The sequence below is a fragment of the Syngnathoides biaculeatus genome, chromosome 13, assembly GCF_019802595.1.
Source record: "Syngnathoides biaculeatus isolate LvHL_M chromosome 13, ASM1980259v1, whole genome shotgun sequence".
Taxonomy (NCBI): domain Eukaryota; kingdom Metazoa; phylum Chordata; class Actinopteri; order Syngnathiformes; family Syngnathidae; genus Syngnathoides; species Syngnathoides biaculeatus.
In genome coordinates, this window is record NC_084652.1 from 16,281,264 (window position 1) to 16,291,165 (window position 9,902).

Below are 9,902 nucleotides of genomic sequence, written 5' to 3' on the forward strand. Positions count from 1 at the left end.
ATTATTACTTTAGCAATCAACTAAAGACCTATTTAAGCATTTTATTGAGGACAGGTATTTTAGTTTCTGGCTTCCACAGATTTCAGGCATATTGGTGTGCGCATGCGCTTTGGGTTTATTTATGAGTTCCCTGGTCCAAAGGTTAAGCAAAACTAAACTTTCCCGTGAAATCACGCACGATTTGAATTTGCATGGAAAATGTCCACAAATGCAGCGACGCTTATGAGCTTTAACGACAACTTTTTGAGAGAAGACAGCGACGTGACCCAACTTTCCGGACTTTGAAGTAAGTTTTTTTTCTTCTCTTTTTTTAATGTCAAATCTATGTTCTTTCACGTTCATGCAAACGTATTTGGAAACATAGCTGGCGCGTGCAACACTGTTTAGTTCAGTTAAAGGAACAGAAGCAATGCGGGCTTGTGTTTAATAGTTGCACGGTTGTCTTTTTTTTTTTTTTTTAACTTTATTTATTGCCCTTGAAGTGCAGTCTCGCGTGTATTCAGTGTTTGACCCAGTACGGTAGTTTCAGCACAGTCCAAGGTGCACTTCTCCCCTCACCTAAATGTGACCTTTTGTGACAGACGAAATAGGCTAAATACTTCACCCAATCATCATTTTTTGTGTTTGCAAGGGTACATTTTAAAACGGTAAATTTATTAGCGTGGAAAGGCACAGTAAGTTTTTTTTAAAAATCCCTGCATTGGCCCTTGCAGTCCACTGTAGTGTGGGTTTTGGTGCTCCAATGCAATGTGGGACTTGTAGTATCAAATGCGGCACTTAAACAGCTGTTCAAAAACTGCTTTGGCATCCGCCGGCCATCTGCTGAATACAGAAGAAAACGGCTTTCAAATGTCGCTTTTGTAAAGTTGTAAATGGAATGCAGTGATTTGCAACTTTTGAAAAGATGTCCACTGGAGTGTCTAATGCATGATTTTGACATCATACACTCATAAAACTGCTGTTTTAAACAGCAAAAGTGACTGATGCTTCCTGTCTTGTTTCCTTTCAGTCCAGCATGTCCCCTCAAGTGCGCCTCCGTCTTCTTCCGAGCGCCCGCTGCCTTTTTGACGAGGCAATCCAGGTAAAGGTGGGCGGTCTGAGGTCCAGGCAGGTGGTCACTCTGAGGGCCAGCGCTACCGACGAGCGGGGGGTGGTCTTCCGATCGGCGGCCATCTATCGAGCGGATGATGGTGGGGAGCTGGACCTGTGCCGGGATGCCGCCCTGTGTGGCACCTATAAGGGGGTGGAGCCCATGGGCCTGCTGTGGTCTATGCGTGCAGCTGTCCCCCACAAGTATTTTCATTGGACTAAGGCGCTGAGTCCTCATGTGGTCAAGTTCTCGGTGCACGATGGCGTGGATGTGGAGGAGGAGGAGCGGGGAGGCGCCCTAGCAGAGGCCACCAACGAGAGGGTCCTCTTGGGGGAGGGCGTCACGCGGGAGGTTGTCGTCCTCGGGAAGTGTAGCGCAGTGTTGTTCACACCGCCAGGTCAGAACCGGTCTCCTTCATTTAAAAACCCCAACCAAAATCCTTGAAATCAAAATGCTAATTTTAAAACCTAAATTGAAACTCAAACCCTGCCTTGGAACCCTTACTGTCATTTGAAACCCTATTTTGAAATGCTAGCCCTGATTTGAAACCCCAAGCCAAGATTGAAACACTAATTTGAAGCCCTTAACCTGAAACCACAATGCTTTCCTGATTTGAAATTTACCTTAGCTCAACAAATCCTAGATTAGAACCTCAATTTGAATCATCATCTATCATGAAACAGCACAAACTACTTCAAACCCTAATTCTATCATGAAACCATCATTTGTAGCCGTAACCAAACCTTAAAAGTCTAAAGTCCGTCCGACGAACGTGCTTCCATTTGACGTGACTACCGCAGGTGACGGTCCGTTCCCGGGCGTGCTGGATTTGTCCACTTTTGCGTCCGAGAAGCGAGGCAGCCTGTTGTCCCACAAAGGCTTCGTGGTCCTGACCGTGCCCGTCATCTACGACAAGGCTACCAACAACAAGCACCTGGAACTGGACTACTTAGAGGACGCTTTGCGCTTCTTACAGCAGCACCCCAAGGTGAGCACACCAGGAATCAAGACACCTACGCCTGGTCCTAATTCTAACCTGAAACGCCAACCAATTTTCAAAACCCATTTCTTGTCAAAAATAATCGCATTGTTATTCGGTGCTTGATGCTAATTCTTTGAAAATTTCTTCCAGGTGGGCAGTGACGGGCTGGGCGTGATCGGACGTTCCAAAGCGGGCGATGTCGCCTTGTCCTTGGCATCCTTCGTGCCCGGCGTGCACGCGGTGGTCTGGATCAACGCCTGCAGCGCCAACATCGGAGCCCCTCTCCACTACCGGGGTCGACAGGTCCTCTCTTCTTTGATCTTGGACCTGACCAAGATCATACCCACTTCTGACGGCGCCAACATCGTCAAATTTGGCGCTGGGGACCCCGACGCAGAAGAGAACCGGACCAGCCGGATCCCCGTGGAGAACGCCAGCGCCCACTTCCTCTTCCTGGCTGCCGAAGATGACCTCAACTATGACTGCCGGGCCTATATGGAGAGCATGGCGGCTCGACTCAGGCAATTACTTTTAATTATTAATATTCGCCAGCTAAATTCCAACATTATTCACAGTAAGATGATCACAAAAAAAAATATTCCTTTACTTTCAACCTTTTCCTCCTCCCAAAAAACGTGAATTTTTCTCAGACGTGCCGGGAATGAGAACGTGGAAACTGTGTGCTTCCCGCGGGCCGGGCACCTCCTGGAGCCGCCCTACGGTCCCCACTGCCCCTCGGGTCTGCACGGGTTCCTGCGCATTCCCATCCTGTGGGGCGGCGAGCCCCGGTCCCACGCTCGTGCCGAGGTGCTCGCCTGGAGGAAGGTGGAGGATTTCTTCCGACAGCAGCTGAGCTGCCGACCCCCCAACACCAAAGCCAAGTTGTAAACTTAGACTACACTAAATCGTCCTCAAATTATTCATGGTCATTGAAGGAATCATATTCGATGATAACGCGCATTTTCAACTGTGTTTTTTTTTTGTGTGTGATCATAATTCACCTCTTATATTTTATTGTATTAGTAGGAGATTTAAATCTTTTTACAATTAAATATTAGTAGCGACTGCAAACGGCATACAAAATTGAATGCAAGCTTGGAACATTTGTTCGAGGAAAATGACTTCTGTTAAGATTCCAATTTTTTTTTTCTCGCTTGATCATCATTACTTGGCATGTTTTCTTTTCTGAAAAAGATAAAACTTAATCATGCAACATTACAACTTTATTCTTAAGAAACATCTGATTTTATGCTCCTAAGATGAGAACTTTGTCAGAAAAAAATCATGAATTGTTTTTGCAAGATTGACAGATGTGCAATACCAATTTCATTCCACATAAGATTCTAATGCCTCTTTATACGCATTTTTTTGAAACTTTTTACAATTTAACATTGGTAATTACAAATAAGAAATGCATCAAAATGAAAAATTATCAAAATTTATTCTTGACCGATGACTTACCTTTTTAATTTTTTTCTAAAAACTTTCACAATGCTGATTTTCGAAAAAAAACTCACTATGCAGGCTGCAACGTACAAAAGCTTTCTCATAACATTATAATCTGACTTTAGTCATTACAAACAACATATTCTTGAAAGATGACTACTCACAAAATGTTATTTCTTTATTCTCCTGAGATTACACCCATTATTTACACTCTTTATGACAAAAGATCAAGACAGTGTCAGTCCCAGTCCTCATGTGTCTCCAAGTCTGCATCTACCAGCTCACTCCAGTCTTCGCACTTACAAGGAAAACACATCTGCGGATGATTCAGTCAACATGGGGACTGCACTTCATCCCAGAACACCTCGTTCTACGTGTCCTGTTCCTGGACTTCAGTTCTACGTTCAACACCATCATCCCTGCAGTCCTCTCCTCCAGGTTTCTCCAGTTCAACATGTCATCAGACCGTGGAACTACAGTTTCCTGATGTACAGGACACAAGAGGTGAGGCTGGAGGAGGCCACCTTATCTCCACACACCACCAGCACGGGGTGCCCCAAGGATGTGTCCTCTTTACACTGCTCTTTTCTCTTGAGACAAACGACTGCACCTCAATGCATACGGCTTTCAAACTCCTGAATTTTGGACCCAGAGCGATCAGCCTCAACAAAGATGGTCACAGGTCTGCGTATCGATAGGAACTGGAGCAGCTGAAGCTGTGGTGCCGCTGACACAACTTGGAGCTGAGATTGTAGAGATGATCGTGGACTTTAGGAAGCACCCTTCACTCACCTCATCTGTGTCAACCGTCGGGACCTTCAAACTTGTTGAGCTTGTTTCTCATTGTAATGAGTAAGTTACTCAAATACATATTTTTAAAATGAAAAATTAGAACATTTTAAGTGTACCATTATTAGTATTGGAAATATTGTGATGATGTTTTGACATTGCTGTCTTGTTCAATGCCATGCATGTAATCATGTAAATGTCATTGCAGTATTTTCATGGGCTCCTCGTGCACGTGTTGCGTTGTAGTTGCGTTGGTCTGAAATCTGGAAATAATTAAGATAAGCGCACACTGGCGTCTCGTGACTATATTTAGCTGACTGACTGAGCAAGCAAAGGAGCGCTATTCGAGTCGCTCACCGCCGAACGTGAGAGACGCGCATAAGTCGACGCGTGAAAAACAAACAGACATCTTGTACGCCAACAGACTGAAAGAAAAAGAAATCGGGGGTTGAGAGATTCATTTTCGACTGAGAACTAGAGTGGGCTAAACCAATGTTTTAGCGTTAAAGGGAAATAAGTGTTGAGTTCTGATTTTGGTGTTCAGGTGGCAGTCTATTAGTGCTTTTCATTATATTGATCCAAGCAACACTGGGCCAACTCCCGTTAACAGAACGGCCACGCCCACGAAACCAGGCTCTTTCAGCCACCGTCTTTCAGAATTTTAGACCACTGTTGCGCTCAACCTTTTAAACTTTGTCAATTATACCAGAATTTCTTCACATATAATCCAATAATATGGATTTATTTTAACTAATGATACATTGTGTAACAATTTAAACTCATCTTTTCTTAATCTGGGGAAAAAAAAGACAACATCTGAGGAATTCACAATTCCTGTAATCACCAAGTTATAAATTTTATTTTAGTTACAGTAAGACTTCAATCACTCTCCTGCAAAATGACCAAAATATCATTAGCCAGCTTTAGTTCTTCATGGCTCAAATACAGTATTTACGCAACTACCTCAGCCATTTTTGATCAGGTGATCTTTTTTTCCCCCCTATGGGGGATATCCATCCATCCATCCATCCATTTTCTTAGCCGCTTATCCTCACAAGGGTCGCGGGAGTGCTGGAGCCTATCCCAGCTGTCAACGGGCAGGAGGCGCGGGGTACACCCTGAACTAACTGCCAGCCAATTGCAGGGCATATAGAGACAAACACCCGCACTCACAATCACACCTAGGGGCAATTTAGGGTGTCCAATTAATCTTGCATGTTTTTGGGATGTGGAAGGAAACCGGAGTGCCCGGAGAAAACCCTCGCAGGCACGGGGAGAACATGCAAAGTCCACAGTTGACCTTCAAAATCATTGCGTTTTTTTTTTCCTATGGGGGAAATTAACAATATAATTGGAAATCAATTTTAACTACAATATAAAAATTGGCAACACAATGGGGCAGCTGGAAAGCGTTGGCCTCACAGTTCTGAGGCCCCGCGTTCAATCCCAGACCCACTTGTGTGGAGTTTGCATGTTCTCCCTCGTCCCTGTGTGGGTTTCCTCCCACGTCCCAAAAACATGCAACATTAATTGGACATTCTAAATTGCCCCTAGGTGTGATTGTGAGTGCGGTTGTTTATCTTGATGTGCCCTGCGATTGGCTGGCAGACAGTTCAGGGTGTACCCCGCCTCCTGCCCGTTGACAGCTGGGATTGCCGACATCATCAATATTATATGTTGAATGACAAAAATTAGAGTTAGCCCTCTCTTTCTCTCAATGGGTCATTTAAGAAAAAGATTCTTGAGCGCGTGTGCTATTTGGCCAATATTACAGCACACAGCATTCAGTGGAACCTCACAAATGGTACATCAAAATATGTGACTTCATCATGCCACCTGTACTTTTTAGAGTTTGTAGCATTTTGCACAACGGTGGCGATGTAATCCCAAAATCCATTGTCATGCCCCCCCAATCCTCCCAAAAAGATGTCTGTGGGAAAAGAATAGGGAGTTGTAGAAAAAAGGGGGGCAGGTCCTCCACAACCACCACCAGCAAATACTGATTACATGTGAGGTGAGTGGGGGGCCGCCAGGTACGCTTGGAAAGAAAAATAAGCACCATATGGTTTTTAATGCGGAGCAGGCCTCAAAGCCCAAGTCACCCGAGGACTTTGAACGCACCTCAGGAAGGGAAACAACTCACGCATTCCTCACAGCAGCTATGTCAAGTATGCGCTGAGCTTCCACACTTACCTCGGTTAACTATGTGTGTGCGTTTATTTTTCTGTAGTAATTATATGCAGAGTAATTAAGGTGGGGCAGTTGATGACTGGTTACCACGTCAGCCTCGCACTTCTGAGGACCCAGGTTCAAATCCCGGCCTCACCTGTGTGCAGTTTGCATGTTCTCCCTGTGCCTTCATGGGTTTTCTCCGGTTACTCCGGTTTGCTCCCACATCCCAAAAACATGCAACATTAAATGGACACTCTAAATTGCCCCTAGGTGTGATTGTGAGTGGGACTATTGTCTGTCTGAAGTGCCCTGGGATTGGCAGCTGACCAATTCAGGGTGTACCAAGCCTCCTGCCCAATGACAGCTGGGATAGGCTCCAGCATGCCTGCGACCCTTGTGAGGATAAGCAGTACAGAAAATGGATGTATAGTGGTACAGTAATTTCACTTTATGGATTATTTCAAGTTGTTAGTTGTTCATTTCTATTGTGGAATCTAATGTTCATCATGAATCAATCACTGGCAATTGCAAAAGTCATGTCATGATTGTGACTTGATGTGTCATGGCCTCTTATGAATTATATCTAGTCGTATTTATTTGTATTGTACATAGGAAAATGAGGACCTTGTGAAACAAAGCATCACATTAGTTAGATTAGACTGTTTAGTATTGTTTTATTTATATGTATATTATTTTAGGCACTGTGCAAGAGGGATGCTTGTAAATTCCGTAGGCTGCTATACAGTGACAAGTGACCGAGGGCGGTGTGTACATTTTTTTACTTTGTGGATTATTTTGAATTTGTTTTAACTTTCATTGCAGTTGGTTTGGAATGTTAGCTAGTTCGCTAAACTTATTTATTAAGCCATATTTTATGAGTTGTGCGCACACACAGAGGTGTAACGTGAGTCTGACGGTGTTCTGGAAAGCATCTGGCTAAGAGCTCCGTGATGCTGTTAGTACAGTGAAGAGGAAGTGCTTGTAGGTGCATTTAAAAAAAAAAAAAGAAAAAAGAAAGAAGTAAAAAAAAAAACCTCCCATGTTTTTACCTGCTCCGGGACTGGGTCAAGACGACATAGGCGATGGGACAAAACGACCTTTTTTCTGGTGTGGAGGATGTAAAAAGATAGTCCACATTCATCCATCATTTCTTAAATTCAGCAAATGGATTTAAAAAGGAAGGACTCCATGACTTGTATGATACTGCATCACACAGGGAGGCCTTCCCTTTAAAAACAAGCCTCAGTGTGATGCACTACGTGGCGTACGACAACTGTCTTTATTGTTAAATACTGTAATGATAAAATGTGATTATCATTATCATTATTATTTACTGTATTATTAATAGTAAGAAAGGGCAAGGCTGTTCATCAAATGTAACATACGTAAAACAATCATTTCTGTACTTTAAATATTATTGAAAAATACATTTAAAAAATAAAGATAAAATTCAATGTTTAAAATTATATTTAAAATGAAATCAAATAGAAAAAAGTAAACATTTAAAAAATAAAAGAAAATATTTTCATTTTTTAAATTGAAACAATTGTTTAAAATTATTTTTTAAACAAGAAGCAAATTGTTGAAAGGAGTTGCAATTAAAAATTATGAATTTAAATTAATTAAAAAACTATTAAAAGGAAAAATGAAGCAGATAATAGTAAGGAAGTTCATTTTAAAAAATTACAATTAAAAAGAAAAAAGAAAATCAAGCAGGTGAATTAAAATCAATGCTTCAAATCAATAAATTATTATGAAGAACATTCTTTGAAAAAATATTTCTTTAAAAAAAGAACCATTTTTTTCTAATGAATTATAAAAAGATTAAAATAAAGTAGAATCTAGATTTAAAAAATAATTATTTAAAAGGGTTAAAAAAAAACATGCTAGCAATGATGCTAACGGGGCACTAGCAGTGTTGCTAATACAAATTCCATTCCCAAGGCATTTAGCATGCTCACGTGTTGAAGTTGTTCTCTGACGTAACGGTTTAGGTGGAGCATGCAGACGCACGCAGACGTGACACGGTCCATCTGGAGCCTGTTCTAGTGGCCCCTACCCACAGGAAGTGGGCCATCATTTGAGAGTGACAAGGACATGGAAGCTCAGCGCTTTATTTCTTTCTCTTTCTTTCACTTCTCTGCACTTGGTTTGATGTCTTTGAGGGCCTCCACATTTTGGACAACAGCGATAGCCGGTCGTCATTTGCTCTTTCAACTGAAGGCTAATTTAGCTTAGCATCTCAGAAACATGAATATGGGCTCTCATTGCAGCTCTGAAGTGCGTGAGGCGCAACTTTCAATGTCTTGTTAGATTAGTGTGGCGACTGCGTGACGTTCAATCAGTGTCAAAATAAAGACGAGAGGACGCTGGTGTGTTTCTCTCTGTGTGTGAGAAAGTGTGTATGTCTGCTACAGTGCGAGAGATAAACCATCTGTGAGAGTGTGTGTGTGTGTGTGTGTGTGTTAGAGAGGGTGCATGCATGCATGTGTGAGTGCGCGTATGAATGTGTGCCGTCTTTGTGTCGGGGTGAGTGATGTGTGAGAGTGCTGTCAAAGGAGATCGTGTCAACGACGTCTCTGTGATGACACACATCATGTGTCCTTTTCCTTTTTGACATAGGTTTGGTGTCCTTTTTTTTTCCTTTTCTTTACTTCCAATATTTCATTTCCTGGAATTTGGGCCCCATTTCCTTTGATTGCATAGCCTTTCCTTTCATTCACCTTTCTCTGACCACTACTTTGCGCATCTATTCTCTTCTTTTGGAGGAATGATCTTCTGTTCCCTCTCTTCTTTTTTCTATTAATGTCATTGTACTTTCCTTTCTTTTCATTGGATTTCATTACCATCTCTTCCCTCTTAAGCACTGAAAGTATGTCATCCCTTCTTTTTCCTTTTCCTTTAGTCATTTTATTCGTCGTCTTGTCTCCCCGAGCGTGCCAAGTAATCCACGGCGTTCATGTTGAATAATGTCACGCAGGTGCGTCAACATGATTTAACGTCCACGCTGACTCACGCTACCCACCCTACCTCCACTTTATGTCCCATCATGCACTGGGGCTGGCTTTTAAATGGCAGCTATACAAATTTGTATTTGCAGTGGCTGAAATAAGTACTCAACACGTTGTCAATTTACTCACAAAATATATTTACAAAGGTGTGATTGACTTGAAATTTTCACCCGATGTTGGGAAGTGGAGAGGCTGGCGCTTTGGTGTGGCCGACACAACCTGGAGCTAAACACACTGAAGACTGTTAGGATGATTGTGGTCTTCCGGAGGCATCCCTCACCACAGCTGACCCTCACGCTGTCCAATTGCCTTGTGTCATCTGTCAAGGCTTTTAAGTTACAGTCTCAAAGGACGTGAAGTGGGAGACAGACAACAACTCCATCCTCAAAAAAGGCCCAGAAGAGAATGGATT

At 42.7% G+C, this 9,902-nt stretch overlaps 1 protein-coding gene across 1 annotated transcript; it reads left to right on the forward strand.

Annotated features, from left to right (window-relative positions):
• Window positions 1-95: 95 nt before the first annotated feature.
• On the forward strand, window positions 96-3,361 carry LOC133511248 (acyl-coenzyme A thioesterase 2, mitochondrial-like). Its single transcript, XM_061839997.1, has 5 exons — window positions 96-286; window positions 1,010-1,487; window positions 1,891-2,078; window positions 2,223-2,593; window positions 2,723-3,361. Exons 2-5 carry the CDS (start codon window positions 1,016-1,018, stop codon window positions 2,958-2,960), a joined length of 1,269 nt encoding a protein of 422 aa, XP_061695981.1. The 5' UTR covers window positions 96-286; window positions 1,010-1,015; the 3' UTR covers window positions 2,961-3,361.
• Window positions 3,362-9,902: the final 6,541 nt, after the last annotated feature.